This window comes from Rhinolophus sinicus, linkage group LG07 (assembly GCF_036562045.2).
Source record: "Rhinolophus sinicus isolate RSC01 linkage group LG07, ASM3656204v1, whole genome shotgun sequence".
Taxonomy (NCBI): Eukaryota; Metazoa; Chordata; class Mammalia; order Chiroptera; family Rhinolophidae; genus Rhinolophus; species Rhinolophus sinicus.
The window spans coordinates 75,428,248-75,446,603 of NC_133757.1; the positions used below are offsets into that span (position 1 = coordinate 75,428,248).

The 18,356-nt window shown below is 32.6% G+C and overlaps 1 protein-coding gene across 5 annotated transcripts in view; it reads right to left on the reverse strand.

Moving 5' to 3' along the window:
• The window catches only part of FSTL5 (follistatin like 5), a 631,388-nt gene that overhangs the window by 61,017 nt on the left and 552,015 nt on the right, over window positions 1–18,356 (reverse strand). For all 5 annotated transcript variants that reach the window (XM_074337776.1, XM_074337777.1, XM_074337780.1 and 2 more), the window contains one exon: window positions 10,670–10,819. In XM_074337776.1, coding sequence (XP_074193877.1) covers window positions 10,670–10,819 — 150 coding nt within the window. The remainder of the gene's footprint in view (window positions 1–10,669; window positions 10,820–18,356) is intronic.

Here is an 18,356-nt window from a genome sequence, read left to right on the forward strand (position 1 = left end):
GCCAGCTTCAAATCTTAGCATTTAATTATATTAAAATAATGGCAATACTAATAATAATACCTTGAAAAGTTACAAAGCTTTTCTGTGGCTCAGTTTCCTCTTAAATAAAATGAAGACAATAATAACACCTACTTCAAAGGGTGGTTGTGAATAATAGGTGAGGTAGTAAATATAAAGTGCTGAGGGTAAGCCTGGTGAATATTAAGCACTACAGAAAGACTACTACTGCTATTAGGAAAACTAATTTTCATGACAATTAGCATCATAGTATTTCGAAGTTAGAGATGTAATACCCTTATTTAGCAAGTGGAGACTTAGAAGAGAAAATAAATGAACACAGTATTTGTCCTTGGAGAATTTATAGGCTGGAGGGTGAAAGGACTTAAAATAACTTGATGCATGCCATAAAATAAAAATAAGGAACGAATGCCATCACAGCTCAGAGGAAGAAGTACAATCTGGGACGAGGGATAAAGGGGGGAGGCGATCCTATAATTGAGCCTTAAAGTAATGATATTTTTATAAACGGGAAGACAGACACTTTTTTAAAGTTAACATGAAAATATGTTCCAGAAGGTTTCAGAAAGCAGTCCATGATTAATTTCTATTAAATAAAGTAATATATATGTATTTAAAACAGGAAAACATCAATCAATTTTCAAAACAACTTCAGAATTTAAAAAAAATGTCTGCTCAATGGTCTCCCAAATTTTTTAACATTTTGTGCTTCAGCATTTCAAAAGTTTGGTATTTAATTTAGTTTATTTTGGTGTTCAGCTATAAAAGCACACCAGAATTGAAAAAAGATATGCATATCAACGTGAAGAAAAGTACTATGACATACTTGTATTTTATTTGGAAAATGTTTAACACTTAGGAAAAATATGTTTACAAGTTTTCAAGTGTGCAGATATAACATATTTTACAGAGAGAGAATTTTCATGGTTTTCAGCAACAACATCATATAACAATAATGAAAATATTTCTAAATAACCTTCTTCAGGATTACCTTTCCATAAACCAATTTTCAACAACAACAAAAAAGCCCATATATGTTCCTACTTACATCATCAACTTTAAAAGAGATAAATTACATGTGTTGGATTTTACAAAATGTCTGCTAGTATACATTGAAAATTACTTTAAATGATAAGTAAGTTTAGACCATTAGCTTTTGCAAAAGAGAAAGACACTATTTTTGACATTCTTAAATTTTTTCTAAAGATTTTGTAGGGTATCCAATGGACACTTGTCTTATTAGGGAGACCACTTCATAGACGATGTAGTTGCCTGACCACTGCAGGGTACACCTGAAGCTGAATGTCAAGTATAATTTAATATATATACATATATAAATATTCATGGGGTGTGGAATACAACATAGGGAATAGAGTCAATGGAATTGTAACAGCTAGATACAATATCAGAGGGGTAGTAGATTGGTGAAGGGGCGTTATCATTTTGTGAGGGGTATAAATATTTAACGGTTACATTGTTTTGTACACCTAAAACTAATTAAAAAAATGTTCTTGCCACAATTAAACCTTCAAGCCTCTGTGTTGTAAAATAGTTACAATGTTTCTCCACACTTTAGGAAAAGGATCATAAAGATCCTATTATCCTTGACTGTCTTCTTCCTCCCACACCTCAGGAAACACCATTGCCTCTGCCTTCTAAGTATTGGCTTCTTTGCAGCATCTCCCCTGCAGCCACCAAGAACAGAGCCTCTGTCATCTCTAACCTCATCACATGGTTTCTGACTTCTAACTTTAGACTCATCAACTTTCTCAACAGATTTGCCAGAGTCATTTCTTTGTTGTTACCATCAAATAGAGCATGACACTAACCTGCACAAAACACTACACTGTCGTTTCATTTCCCTCAGCATAAAAGCTAAAAGTCCTTATAATGACAACCGGGTCTCACCTGACCTGTCACTCCCCAGTTTTCTTTCTCCCACCCCCTCGCCTACTACTCTCCCCTTTATGTCTCCAATCCAGATGCTCTTGGATTCCTTGCTATTCATCCAAGGAGCTATACTTCTGCCTTTTGGAAGTCTTTTCCCTGGAACCGTCTTTCGCTAGATGATATAACCATGTCTGCTTCCCCAACACTTACTTTGCTCAGAACCCACTGCAGTGAGCTCTCTAATTACCCTATTTATTATTGCAACCAGCCTTCCCTTTTGTACTTTCCTTCATCTTTAGCTTTCCCAATGCCCTGTGGCCTTGCTCTACCATTTCACCTTGTCCAATAGCACTTACCACCTTACATATTACACAGTTTCCTTTTTCAATATTCTTAATTTTCATTGTCTGTCTGCATCCAATTGATTCTAGACCCCAAGAAGGCAAGATTTTGTGTGTATAACCTATGCACTTAGAACATAACTGAGAAAAGCAAATGGCAAAATTGAACATGCCAAAACTTATTATTATCAAGATCATCATTATTACTTTATATAACAAAAACATAATATTCTGCACCAGACTTAGTATGAACAATATTTTTTTTTAATATTTTACAAATACAAATTATTTTTATTTAATCTTCACAACAATCTTTTTTAATGAGGTATGTACTATTGTTATCCCCTTTTCACAGATAAAAATGAACAAAAGACTAAGGTTACCAACATGGATCTCTCCCTATTGTTAAACTCCCATTTTCCTCTCAAGATACTCTCATGTGCAATAACATACAGATGAATCAGGCCTCCAAAATCGGTCTATATATTAAAGATTTATAAAATGCAGTATGATTTCTTTTTTAAGATAAAAGAACAATGAATGACATCCTAGCATTCCCCTTCTACAACTAGTCACCTTTCACCTTCCTTACGTTGTATACATTCCACTTCAGAGACCACGATTATATATATATATATTTCAGCTACCAAACATTTATCAGGAAAAATGCTATAAGTTAAAAGACAATATTCAAGAACATGAGATTGTGAAAAACGCATTTTATATAGCTCATCTTTCACCTTATAACTAACCTACATAAAATGTTCATTTATTACATAGTATAAATTTGGATTTTACTACCAGTATTATTTTGCTAGAAAAATTGTTTTCAAACTTTGCCTTGAGAACCCTATGGAAATGAGACCTATTTACAGTAGGTGATTTGAATCCCAAACAAAACAGAACAAAGGAGATCAGTTTGACCTACTGAATAATTCTGTAAGACTGTTTAAAAAGAAGATTCTGATATTATAGGTTGGAAATTTCTCTCCCGTATTATAAAATCTACAATTTCATGCACACGTAGCTTTTGTGTGGCCTGGTGATATTCAGATAATTAAGCCACAATCCTTCTTCCAAAGATTTATTGATTTATTAAATATTTTCAAATATCTTTCAAATAACTTAATATTTTGTTATTGTAATTAATTAGTAGCAGTGATCCACATATTTAATCCCTACATATTTAGATTCCATATTTCTTAATTTCCCACATAACTACTATTTTCAAAGTGTTACATCATTGTGATGAATTAATTTCTTATCATACTCCTTCATAAAAATGTTTAAAATATACTCTATAATGTAATAATAAATGTTTTATTTGTTATAGCTTTATAAAGATATTGATAATTTTTTATTTAATTTTTTAATACATTGTTTAAGGATACAACTTACTTATACCATGAGGCTTTGTATTTTTTTCCTTCGTTGATTTCATCTGTAAACCTTAACTCCCTCAAAGTCCCAACATACCTAGTGGTATACAAATTCGTCAATATTTCTTGAGGAAGTGCCACAAGTAAAAAAAATTTAAAATGCATGCTACACTGGTCATGGATCAGTTACATCAACTTCTATAAAGACGGCTTATATAGTAAGGGTGAAATACTGATAAGAGCAACAAAGATACACAGAAGTTGGGGTTTAGTTTTGACCTGAAGGAACAGTGAAGCACAGCTTGTTTATCAGTCTGACAAGGAGAGTACCAGCTGGCTAATTAAGTGAGCCTAATTTAAACTAATGATGTAGATTCTCAGGATAATGTGCTAATGGCTAGAGGAGACTGCTGATGACACTTAAGAACACTCCCGAGATGTTACAATCAGCTACTTCTGCACTGAAGCAGAACCTGATTTTGCTCCACAGAAGACAAAAGGAGGTCAGTTGTTTACCAGTTAATCTTCCATAGAGCAAAACATCTCCTGTATACCATTGCCACAAAAGTTTTAATAGTAGGAAGAGCAATAACCATTTGATGTTTACAGTAACACCAAGGTTATAGATTCCATTTGAAAATTGTGATCTTTTTCTTTTAAAGCTCCAGATTGAAATGATATCAAGATAGCCACTGAAAACAAATACAGTCCAGGAATAATTTATCATGAAGCTTGTAAAATCTCACATTGCCAAGAAAGTTTTTGTTATTTTAATAGTAAAATATAACAATGGTGTTCACATTTAAAAAATGTTTAGTCCTAAAATGCATATTTAAGACAAATCTACACAGTTAATACATGCAAAAGAAAGTCATATAAACAACTGCTTAGATGTCACTATAAAAGACAAGGGTGGGGGGAGGCTGGTTGGCTCCCTTGGTGAGAACATAGTGCTCATAACACCAATGTCACCAGTTCGATTCCCACATGGGCCAGTGAGCTGTGCCCTCCACAAGCAGATTAAAAACGACTTGACTTGGAGCTGATGGGTCCTGGAAAAACACACCATTCCCCAATACTCCCCAATAAAAATTTAACAAAAAATGAATGAATGAATGAATGAATGAATCAATCAATCAATCAATAAAGACTAGGGATCTACTAAAATTGGATTGGAAAAGAAAACTGGAAAGATTAAATTTAAATAAATGTAGTGTGATTATTATTTTATTTGTCTCCTTTTTTTACTTCTCAAGAATAAGACTTTGATTTTGGACTTCATGGTTCCATTTCTATATCCACACCATAGAAAAATCTGTAGTATTTTCTATCATGTTTGGGAGATGATTAGCTTTTTACTGTAATCAATCTCCTTAGTTACCTCTACATAATATACAAATATTACAAATAAATAAATAAAGGTACAGCACACAATCAGAAAGTATAACTTCATTTGGATACAAAAAAGGCTGACTTTGAATCTAGCCTCAGTTGAGAACAGCGGTCAGATTGAGAACGGATGCTTTACTTTTTACAAAATTAACTTTATGCTTCTCAGTGGACTTCAAGAGCATGCTCTGCCCTTGGATATACCTAAAGCTTTAAATCACAAATCGAGCTTTTTAGTTTTTTAGTAGCTAGACATATTCTTTATTTCAATAGTTTTAAAACTTGAATTTGGGGGTTAATTATTAATTTAGAAAACAGTGGATTCAATATCTAAGTCTGTATAATCTATCATTTACATGCTGTTTTTAAATTAGGAAACATCTTGAGGGAATTTAAAATTCTAAGAGATAAAGTATTTTCAAATATAAAACTAGAGTATTTCGGATATTCATAATTCACCTTTAAGCAGTACCTTTGAGAACTAAAATTCACATATTCTTAGGTAATGTTAGGACAAATACAAGAATGCATTTTACCCAGCAGATAGCAGACTTATTCAACATCTAAAGAGATTCACAGACAGAAATTATACATGGTTGCAAAAGAGAACTTAGAAAAATTCAGAGATAGAAAATTTTAATTGTCTTAAGAGAGAATTTTACATGGTAAATAGCTAAAATTTTAGGATGATATTTATAATTGACAATAGGCCTCAAGCAGTAGTGTCCCTATCAGAAAGCATATTACACTAACATATCCAGTATGGAAATTTTCATTTTATAAACTAAGGTGATCTTAAATTTCTATAGAATAGATTGTTGTAGAATGGCCCAAATCACTGCAGCTGCTACTTTACTCTCCTTTCCAAAAACGTATTTAGTAGTCCCGTAATTCAAAACCTTCCCTCTTTATTGACAGAAGGGTAATATTCAATTCCATCATAAACCTCCCCAGAGCTGTGTGAGCTACCCCATGACACACCACTATTTCTGCCTTTTTGTTCCAAAAATTAAGTTCCCACATTTTTCCTCCAATAGGGACAGATCTGATATGTTGTTCATGGTTCCCACTGCTCTTCAAACAGAAGGCAGCTCAGAAAGTGAGGCAATAAGGCTGAAATGGTGGTGAGGGGCAAGATGCATCAAGAGAAGGTGAAGATTTCTTTTTGATAGCAGAAAGTCTCAGATATACAGAGAATATACCCAGAGCAGTTGGAGTAAAACAGGAAGTCAACAACCAAGTCAATGAAGATACACATTTTAAAATTCCAAGGTCTCATAAAATTGCGTGCAAAAATGTAACTCTAAAGTTTGGTAGAATGTCCACCTCTAAATCCATCTGGGACAGAAAATTTGTTTTAGTACTCTTAAGTCAGTTCATTTAATTAGTTATGAACGTATTCCTTTTATATTCCTTCTTGGATTACATGTTATTAACTTACATTTTCCCTTTGTTTTTGTTTTTGTTTTTTTCCCACTATGTTTTCAAAATTTCCTACCGTGACTTTTACCTTAATATTTACTTAGTTCCTTTTACTCTCTGCTAGGATTGTAGTTATATCTCATTTTATTCAATTCTAATAGTGCTGTGACTTTTGTCCTTTTGCTTTGCCAAAATCCCCAAAGATATTCTTTTTAATTAGTCTTTTGGAATAAATCAATTTTTACCTCTATCCTTTAATTCCATTGTGTCTTATTTTTATGTTTATGCTTTCCTCCTTCCATTTAGATTATTCTGATTTTCTTCAATTAAATTCTAAAAGTATATGTTAAATGTTTTATTTTCAGTTTATTATTTACTTTTTAATGTAGCCAAAGATCCTCAAAATGCATACTTACATGGATTCAATGTATTTACCCATGATTATTAACATTACTTAATATTGATATTTTAAATTTACTTTGGTATTATTGTTAATTTAATTTTGTGTCAGAGAATCAGTACAAAATAGTTTCATTAATATGTCTTGAGGCTTAATTTATATCCTAACATGTGGTCATTTTCACTAAACCTTTTAATTTAGTGAATGCTGTGGTCTGAATGTTTGTGTCCTCCAGAATTCATGTATTGAAATCCTAAACCCCAAAGATAATAGTGTCAGGAGATGGGGCCTTTGGGAGGTGATTAGGTCATGAGCATGGAGCCCTCATGAATGAGATTAGTGCTTTTATAAAAAGTCCCCAAACAGATCCCTCACCCTTCCTCCATGTGAGGATATAGTGACATGGTACCGTTTGGGAACCAGGAAGAGGGCTCTCACTGTATCGCAGCCATGCTGGGACTTTAATCTTGGACTTTCCAGGTTCAGAATTGTGAGAAACACATTTCTGTTGTTTATGAGCTATGCAGTCTGCTGTATTTAGTTATAGCAGCCTAAAAAGATTAAGACAGTAAAATGTTTAGTGATAATGTATATTTAATCATTGCTTGTTGCAAAGGTTAATACATGATCTGTTACTTCAAACAGTAATAGCATTGTGCAATTCAAATGTTATTAATTTTGTTGATTTACCAAATATAAATATATATATGTATATATATATGCATACATATCATACTTTTTTATATAATAGGAACCTCTCACTCATTACACTCATTTTGACCTAAATATTAACTTTCCCCCTTTCTTTCTATGTTCTCTTTCTGGAATATCCTTCTGGAATTTATTCTTTCTACTGCTAATGGATAAATTAAGTCTGATATATTTGAATATATTTGGTTCTTATGATTAGTGTTAGTTGTTTTATAAAATCACCACAAATACTGAATTTCTGAACTAAACGATTGCTCCTAGGGGAAATATACAGTTCGGTTCCAATGAGTTTCTGGGCACAATATTTTTATGAATTGACCAATACATAACCTTGTTTCACGGGTGTTTCTGTTCAAAGATATTTTATATAATAGATATTATTTATTAATTAACATTGAATTTATGGCCAAACTGCACAACTCATGCTTGGATGAAGCTTTACCATTAGGCATATCACGACCTTCTTGCACAAGCATTTCAACACTATGCTTGAGGGCATTTTAAACAACAAAGTTGCCAGCAAAAGCAAAAAGATGCAAAAAACATGTCACTAAATAAGACCATGAAAAGAACACTTGCTTACAGTATGAAAGCTAAAACAAGAAGGGAGAGCATCTCCTCAGTTGGGAACATGTGTGTGGGGCAACACATTTTTCACCACACTGTGAATAACCACAAAAGCACCATGAGTATTAATTTTGTGGTTTTGAATAAATTTAAGAGAGTAGATGAATTTTCAAATACAGAACTAGCAAACGATAAGAATAAACTAATTGATTTCTCTACAGCAATGAAGAATGACACTAATAACAGCTACATGGAAACACAATAATCTCATAATTATAAGGTAGAGCCAAAGTACCCAGATACAAATAGAGACTACAATATATTTTAATTTATCTAATATTCAAAATCATGCAATACTTATTCATGGTGACAGAAATCTATGTAATGATTACTTTTGTGTACGTAATGACTATAGGGTGTGATAAAACATAATTCTTATTATTTTAATAACAAGATCATAAGGCAAACCCCTTTGTAATGATGCCCAGTTTTCAACCTAAAAAAGTATTACATCTTTATCTGAAAAATTTTCCACAACCATGATTGTATCACATGATTTTTAATATTATATCATTGTATAATGTCTTTTACATTCTCCTAGCATTTCATAGTAATTATAGGCATTTTGAAAAGTAATGTAATTTATGTGATTTTTCCCATTGCATGAACATTCATTGTTAATATTTTAAATTAATTTTAAATTTTACATCATTGTCTGGAAATGGAAGTGATATGAATAGTAAGTGATGTTTGCTTTTCTCACTTTTGAATATCTGGTAGGTAATACATATTCAGTCAGTGTAGGTTTTTAGCTTGAAAACTGAATTTAAAGAGCAGCTTGATTATTCCTAAAACATTCTTCTCATTTTAATGTATTGGCTACAGCGCCTTGATAATCCCAAACAGAATGCCTGTAATTTGTAGCCCTGTGGTATAGCTGATATCAAAATAAAATCAACCTGATCAAAAATCCAACAGTCTCAAAGATAGACACATAAGAGGTAAAATATACAGAAAAAACATGTTCTCCCATTAGCTATTAGACTATTAAATTGAATATACATGGGAACTGTGTAACTAACCCTGGAGACTTTAGAGTTTTCTAGTAGAACAGTTATCTATCCTTTTACTCATGATTGTACTGTTCATTCTCATATTAGAAAGTGAAATACTAAACTAATTATCCACTGTAATGTGTAACCTGGGAAATACCAGAGCTATTTAATAGAAGCAATTTTCATTCTTTTATTTGTGATACCAAATACATTTCATAATAGGCAATCAATAAATGTATACAGAATGGGTGGACGGATAGATAGATGGATGATTGCATGAATTCCTGTGAAGCTGTTAAGACGAGAGGCCTTAACATTGAACTCTTAGCACTTTTGTGGTTCTAGTCAGGAATCAACATTAGAGGGACTATCAGCTACTACAATATTCAATTTTAGCAAACACTGGAGCAAAATCTCTCTGTAAATATAAGGAATCGTTAGGTTCCATTGTCTTAGAAATTTTGATAGGAAACAGGTATATAGCTCTTCTTATATGCCAAGTTCGCTGTAAGTACCTTATGTGCATTAATTGATCTAATCTTTAATGCAGCAGATTCTCAAATGAAGTCAATTCATTCAACATTGTTTCATTATAACATTGATGAAATGCCATAGGAACTTAACTTTTGTTGATATCAATGAGTTTACAGTAAATTTGGTGTCATTCATTACACATTGTTTCACTTAACGTCACAGAATCTAGCGATGATGTTAAGTGAGGACTTATTGTATAACTTTATGAGATATGTATAGTTATTACTTCATTTAACAGATTATACATATCTCTGGGCTGAGAATCCATAGATCACCATATTCAGGGCCTGTACACTGGAGCCCTAGTGCCTAGATGCAAATCCTCTGCTGCCCCTTGGTTTTTGTGCATCTGAGTTTAAACAAATTGCCCAGTTGGACATTCTTGGTAAGAGCAGGGAATTAAACATTTGGTGGCTCACACCAGAAAGTTTTTTCATAACTAGGATCATGGCAATGTTCGTTAGAGATTTTTTTCTCTGTCACTGACCTACATACACATTAGTACTTGTTTTGCTACTATAATAAAAACACCAAGTTACTACTATCTAGTAAAGGGTACTATTGTCTCAGCCTTTGTTAAGAATCAAATGAGAAAGATACAATGCTGTTTCTGGAATGATAACTAGGAATCCCTTAATTAGCCTCTGATTGGGACTCTCCTTAGTCTTGAGGGAATAAGCAACTCTGAGGATGATTTTCGTGAAACTAGTCATGTTAGTATTATGATGTGTTCATGGAATCTAACTTTTGAAATCAAAAGATTTACATTCTTTGATTCATTAGGCTCAAGGATCAGAATGAAAGGAGAGTTTTTCAGAAAATGCACATATTTTCCACTTATCCAAGTGATGAAACAAATTATAAATGACAATCAAATGGCAATGCACAAGTTACCTGGTAAAGATGATTAAATTAAAGCAAATCTATTTTAAAATCACTTTCAAAAGTAGGACTCATTCGTACCTGGACAACTTTTTGGGACTGCACATCAACAATTAGGACTCTGTCCAAAGTTGGCTGTGCGACATAAATGAACTTGTCTTTGACATTAACAGCGGATGCCCACACACACCTCTGAACTTCATCTCCTTCAGCTTTGGGACAGACTTCATCCTGTAATTCAGAAAATAGAAAATAAAATGAATGTCTTAAATTATAACACGGGCATGGCCATATTCTAGATAAAACTAATTACTGTTTTATTACTTTGAGCATCAAAAGTTAAATATGCTCATTGATAAGTATAAATATAGAGTTGAATCCATCAAAACAATAAATAGAACACATTTAAGCTCATTAAGTGTATATAGAAACTAATGGGAATGATAATTCTTTACAATAAATTTCTTGATATCAAGTCCATCACTTATTTCTAGTAAGACACAGTGCTTTCATTTGTCACTATCTGTTCACAACTCGGCAACTTCAGAAATACATAGCAAATCTAATGTTTTCTTCCAAAACCCCTAATCTCAAACCTCTTTCCCAGACATTAAAGGTCACACTGAAATATATTTAGAACTTCTCAAAACATCAGTGGCTGCTGCCCTGACACATCTATGGTCTTTTCAAAATCCACTGGAAATGATTAAAGGAATCTCGTAATTTGTGGAGAACCAGAAGCTTAAGGAACATTATAATAAATAAGTTATTCAGAATGGTTACTTAATTTTTCAATTTGGCATCAAGGTAAAATATTACAAAATCCTTCAATTGACCTGAACCTATTTATTCTGCTCCTATACCATAGAAATGCCTTATCATTGATTATTTCACAGTTTGTGCTAGATGCCCATAAATGAGGTAAAAAATACCTTCTATTCCCTTGTTTCCTGCACTCTATCAATGATGAATGAATGTTGAAGGGATATGTAAACCTTTGTGATTCATTCTGGCAGACACATCACAAGTAGAAGAAATGTCATGTAACTCATTATTTTTGTTTCAGATTTAGCTTTTATTCACTGATCTAATGATTTCATATGTTTCCCAATTTACTTATAGTTAGAAAAAACACTAAGATGAGAGATGGGTTGAACTGTACGTAAAATATATGTGTAATGATAAATATTTATTTATATGATGATGTAATGATAAATACTGATTTATGTTTCACATTTTTATGATATAGATATGATATTGATTACTGATATCTAATTATTTTTAAAATTATTTATCTTTTTCAGTTACCATTGACATTCAACACTATTTTATATTAATTTCAGGTGTACAGCATAGTGGTTAGACATTTATATAGTTTATGCAGTGATCCCCCAAGTAGTCTAGTACCTACCTGGCACTACACATATTTGTTCCAACGTATGGTCTATATTTTCTATTCTGTACTTTAGATCCCCATCAAGATTTTGCAACTACGGATTTGTATTTGTTAATCCTATCACCTTTTTCACGTAGCTCCCTAATCCTTCTCCTTTCTGGAAAACACCAGTTTGCTCTCTGTATCTATGAGTCTGTTTCTATTTTGTGTGTTCATTTTGTGGCTGTTGTTGTTCTTTAGATTCCACGTATAAATGAAATAACATGGTATTTGTCTTTATCAGTCTGATTTATTTCACTTAGCATAATACCCTCTAGGTCCATCTGTGTTGTTGCAAATGATAAGATTTCAGTCTTTTGTATGGCCAAGTAATATTCCATTGTATACATCTGATAATGGATTAATATCCAAAATTTATAAAGTTCATACAACTCAACATCAAAAAACAAAACAAAACAAAGCAATCCATTAAAAAATGGGCAGAGAAACTAAATAGATATTTCTCCAAAGAGGACGTACAGATAGCTAATAGACGACGTATGAAAAGATGCTCAATGTCACTAATCATCAGAGAAATGAAAATTAAAACCAAAATGAGATATCACCTCACACCTCACAGGTGGCTATCAACAAATAAGTGTTGGTAAGGATATGGAGAAAAGGGAACCCTTGTGTATTGCAAATTGGTTGAGCCTCTATGGAAAACAATTTGGCGGTTCCTCAAAAATCTAAAAATTGAAGTACCTTATGACCCAGGGATTCCACTTCTGGGTATTGATCTGAAGAAATCCAAAACACTAATACGAAAAGATACACGCATTTCTATGTTCACTGCTGCATTATTTACAATTGCCAAGATATGGAAGCAACCTCAGTGCCTATCAACAGACTACTGGATAAAGAAGATATGGTACATATATACAATGATGTCAAATTCATCGATTTGTATACTCCAGTTAGCAAATCTTAAGCTAAATTGGTGCATTCTCGTCTCTAAATAAAAACATTATTTTTTCATTAGAGATCCCATTCGTTATTTGCACTTAATAATCATAAAACAAAATCAAGAAAATTTTTAGTATCAATACCACTAAGCATTTCTTTTAATTTAAAGATAAAACTGGCAGCAAATAAACCACATTTGGCATTTAGTGCTTAAAAGAAATACCACAATAATGTAACCCTTCTCACACAGCACAACCATAATAGGTATTTTTTGCATAAAATTTGGAAAATAATGTGAAAACCAGAGCATTCTAGAATGAGAAGCTCAGTATGTGGTCTGCTGTTTCTGTTCTCCAAACTACAGGTCTGATTACGGAAGGACCTGGAATGTCTACTAATTTTTAAGATCCAGTCCAGATATGTCAGGTTCAGCCCATCACCAGAAACATATAGCAGCAGTGTTGTCCTCTGAACAGCACAGGTTGATCCAGACTTCCAAGACATAAGCAAAAAAACCCTGAAAACTAAACATGTAATGTATGCTTCTGCTAGTTTTGAGTTGTGAAATTAACTCCATTTCCCAGAATGTGCCATAATCATTTTAAGATGACTACCTGTGGTGTCACCCTGAGTAATGTCTGTTGCACCCTCAAGCAGGCAGCACAACCTGAAGGCAGAAACCTGGCCTCAGTACCCACCCAGCAATAGAGGACGATATTGTACTCTCATTGATCAATTCACTGAAACATTATTTTCTATGTCTAACACTTTTCTTCAGAAGTATAGTAAATATCTTTGACAAGAACCTGATTTTTGTGAGAATCAAACACTATATAAAATATGTACTTGAGATCCATGAAGAAGTAAGAAAATGGTGAGACCTAAGGTTGATGAAAGGCTCTGAATAAGGGGAAATGTTTTACAAATTCTTTGCTATTGTGTAAAAGCCACCAATAAAACCTGCTGAAATAACAGAAAGTGTGAGTGACCTGACAGGTAACTGCCAGCCAAACAATGGCTGAACCAGGAGCAATTTCCACCCCTTTGTTTGCTACAAAGCTATTCAACAGTTGTGTGTTTTTTTTAAAAAGGCTCTACTGCGAATTGTTTTCTATTTGTATGCTGTCCCCATAAGATATCCTTGACCAGACTCACAATCATTTTTACAAAGTCATTAAAAGTTTCCTGAGAGTCAGCCTGAATTTTCTTTGCTTCACTTTATGCCATTATTTCTGATTATAGTCTATTAGGTCCCTTTTTATAACAGCACTCTTAGTTTTTTTTCAGATTACATAGATTAATATTTATTTCTGTGGATAAAAATTGTAGAGGAATGTTTTTTACATGCATTAGGAATTTAATGAGATAGGAGCTAAAAAAAAATACCAGAGATATAAAATAAGATTCAGATAATACATACTGATGAGGGAAATTGTCAGGAATTATATCAAAGAGTACCATTAAATCACTTTTTATAGAAATGTATACTGCCATTTAAAGTGAAAGGAATTAATAAGATATTAGAAGTAATGAGGGTGAGAGTCAGTAAGAAAAGGACAATTCTAATTCATAGTTAGAACTCATCTATTTACCTTTGGGTTATTTCTATGTTAATTACATATTTTCTCTGTAGCTATTATCATCTTCCAAAATTTTAAAGGAATACAAGATATGTTACTAGTGATGTCGGAAGTTTTTATTTAGCTATTAAAATAGTGTTGAAGATACTTGATTTGTTAAACATCAGTAGGTCAGACAGATGAATATATGCACTCATCTTCTATAGGACTGTGTCATTTTTATTTATTGTATTAATTACCTATTAAAAATATTTTGCCCTCAAATTTCCAAATTCCCATTTCTCCCCCCCTACTCCTTCTCCTTCTTCATCATAGTTCCCTTTTTAGCACAGCTTGCATCATTAATGGCAGGGACAAATGTTATTTGTCACAAGCATTTCTGTTTTCCTTGCATCCAACTCAAGTTTCTGGCATCATTACCTCCTGGCATCCTCCTCTCTAATCACAGATTTGTCCAGTGTTCTTTGCATTCAGAAAGCTCTGCCCTATATTTAATTAATATCTTTAGTTACGTCTCACATATTCACAGATGTACATTCCCCTATAATTTAAGGAGCAAACAATAAAACACAGTAATTGGATTCATGTTTTCCCTTTCAATTATCTATCCTATTCTCCTCAGACTTTGAAAAAGCTGTCGAGAACTTTACTTCCATGTCCTGACCTTTCACTGTAAACTGTTCATATTTCAAACTGGCTTTCATGATCCTATCTATTGCAAAAGAGATGTCATCAAAAAACACCAGTGGCCTCAGAATTTGCGTTCATTAGGTTTCAGTTCTCATTGGGAAGCATTTATTGAGTGCTTACTAAATGAAAGATATCACGCAAAGCTATGTTTGGAAATAAAAGCATGAATATGAGAGAATACCTGCTCTCAAGTTGCTAACAATTTCTCCTGTTATTTGGCTGTTTCAGACACTTGATTCTTCCCAAAATGTTATTTTATTCTTGTAGGACAAGGGTCAGCAAACAATGGCCCCAGACCAAATTCAGCCCACTGCCTATTTTGATAAGTGGCCCAGGAACTAAATATATATATATTTTTAAAAATTTTTAATGGCTGAAAAAAAGAATACAATTTCATGACATATCAATATTATATGGGATACAAACTTACATAAACAAAGGTTTATTGCAACACAGTTATACCCATTCATTTAAATATTGTCTATGATTTCTTTCATTACTGGCAGACAAAACCATATGGACTACAAAGCCCAAGATATTTAATATTTAAACCTTTGTAGAATAAAAAGTTGCCCACCCCTGTTATCAGTTATACCCCTACCCCAGTTACCATTGTCATCCTATTGGTTAAAATTCTGTTGATAGTGGCTTATTTATCTTCTGTTCACTAATTGTGACTTCAGGAAAGCTAAACCTCAGACTTTGGCTTTCTGCTCTGGTTCCTTTACACTAAATTCTCCTGAGAAGTCATTCATTCCTAGTCCCTATTATTATCAGGGTCAGATGACACCCAGGCATTCCTTCTTTGGTTTCATTTTACAAAAGATGTTGAAAGGGTAATTTGAAATGGAGACATAACAGAGGGAAAAAATATACTATATTACAGAAAGTATTAAATATGATTTGAAATTACATAGAACATAAAACAAGATAGAATACAGGTACATAACACATGAGCACACATAGATATCTCAATGATAGGTTTGATAGATAAGAAATAGATACACAGATGATATAGATAGGTGGATGTTATCTATCCAGAGATAAATAATAAGATTGATTTATATTAGGGAAGTTTAAAAACTAAGCAGTACTATAAAATACAGAAGGACTATTTGGTAGTAAAATAATAAAATAATAAAATTGACAATCATAATTATTTGTAAACCTATATATAGAACATAAGTATTGTTGATATGTAAAATATCTTCCCATTTTAGAAAAAAAAGATTAAAAATAGACTTAGTAAACTAAAGAATGCCAGGCCTAGGTACATGGGAACACAAGAACTGAAAGGCAAGCTAATTAAACATTAACAGGTTAAAGTTCTCTAAGAAATAAAGAAAAGTAAATATCTGATCTGCATAATTTGGAACACAAATGCATTATATAATACACATAGCTATAAATAAAAACAAACTGGCACTAGTATTCTAATAAAGATAAAAAGAAATATGTAAAATAAGATGACCTAGGATGTATGTGCCCAGTTTGGGCATTGCATTAGGCAGCACTGTGGATTCACCCTTGGGTGATATCTAGACACTCCTAGATAGATACTGAACCACTGGAAATGTATATTGAGTCAAAGAAAGAGAAAGAGGGTTTGGTGTTTTGATAAACATGCAAATATAGGCATTTAAGTTTGAAAACTTGTAAACACATTATAGACCTGATTCTCGCACTGATATGGTCACTAGTTATCAAAAATTAATTGGTTTTAGTAGTTCTGCATTGTCTACCTTTTCTGCTTAACAAGTTCCTAACACCTGCAGGGGAGTTGTTTCTCTAGACAGTAACTGAGAATTGACAGGAAAAGAGGATTTTTACAAAAAACTTTTAAAAGAAAAAAAAATCTTACTCAAAATGTATAGTTGCAATCTTCATTGTTCTCTAACTGGTGACCTGTTATCTAGAATGTTTTCGTCAAAATTTTATAAAAAACAGTGATTTTCTATAGCTACTGAAGAGCACATCGCATGATTTATTAAACAAATAATTTTCAATCTACACTTGGCAGCCAGAGTTTTAACATGTACATGGTTCATCCTTAACTACTGTGGGTCTTTCTGATTTTCTTCTTATCTGAACTTTTATAGCCTTTATATTTTATGTCACATAATTTGGCATTTAATCACATACTATCATTCTCAACTAAAATGGTAGCCTTTGCTATTCCTGTATTTCTACATTTTGAAAACATAATGGTGAAAGCCAATATTTCCTCAGTTAAATGTATGGTTGTCATAGCAAAAAGAAAAAACAAAACAAACAAACAAAAAAGTGTCAAGAAGTGTATATTTCTCAATCCTGATGTTAAACACTATGTCATGTCATCCAGAATCATTGAGAAACTGAATTCTAGAGCAGCACAAATCAAAATGTGGTCTGTAGACACCTACCAGTTGCTACATCATTTATTATCATGCTGACAATAATATGGAAATGAAATATAACCACTTAAAGTCTTGTATAGCAATCTGACATTGACATAATATCCATGTGCACGATCAGTGGACCTATCTCCTTGCACAGGATTTAGACCAGTTTGAGTGTTGCCAAACTTGCCTGGAGAGTTTCACAGAGTGAAACTACCTATTGGTTTAAAAAAATAAAAAAAAGATTTAGCAAAACCCAAAGTGATTCTTTGCCACAGTTTTAACAAGCACTGATTTTAAGCATTCTATTTTTTTCTAGTGCTCTTTCCCTGTCTCTTTTAAATAGATTTTTTTTTTTAAATCCCAAACTCACAATCCAAATCTATCGCAATAAATAGGAAATAATGGACCACTTGAAAAAATAGTGTTTACTTTATCAAATGCAATAGAAGGTAAATAATGTTCTCATTGAGGTTTTGTCCAGTTTATCAAGGCAAACAAAATCAAGGCAAACAAAAACAAGGGTTTTTTGTATTTTATTGGAATGTTTAGGTTGGGAATCCCGGAATAATTTTTATAACTGTGTGGAAATATATACGTGTATAATCAAGATTAAGCTAGTTGTGAATACACTAGATATAATATCCTGCTTTGCAATATTATAAAAGTAGATCTTACAACAATATATTAAACAATTAAATATGCACGGCTATCTCTCATATTGGGCCACTTTTTTTAATAAAAAAGAAACATGAGGTTAAACTACTTTTATCAAATTT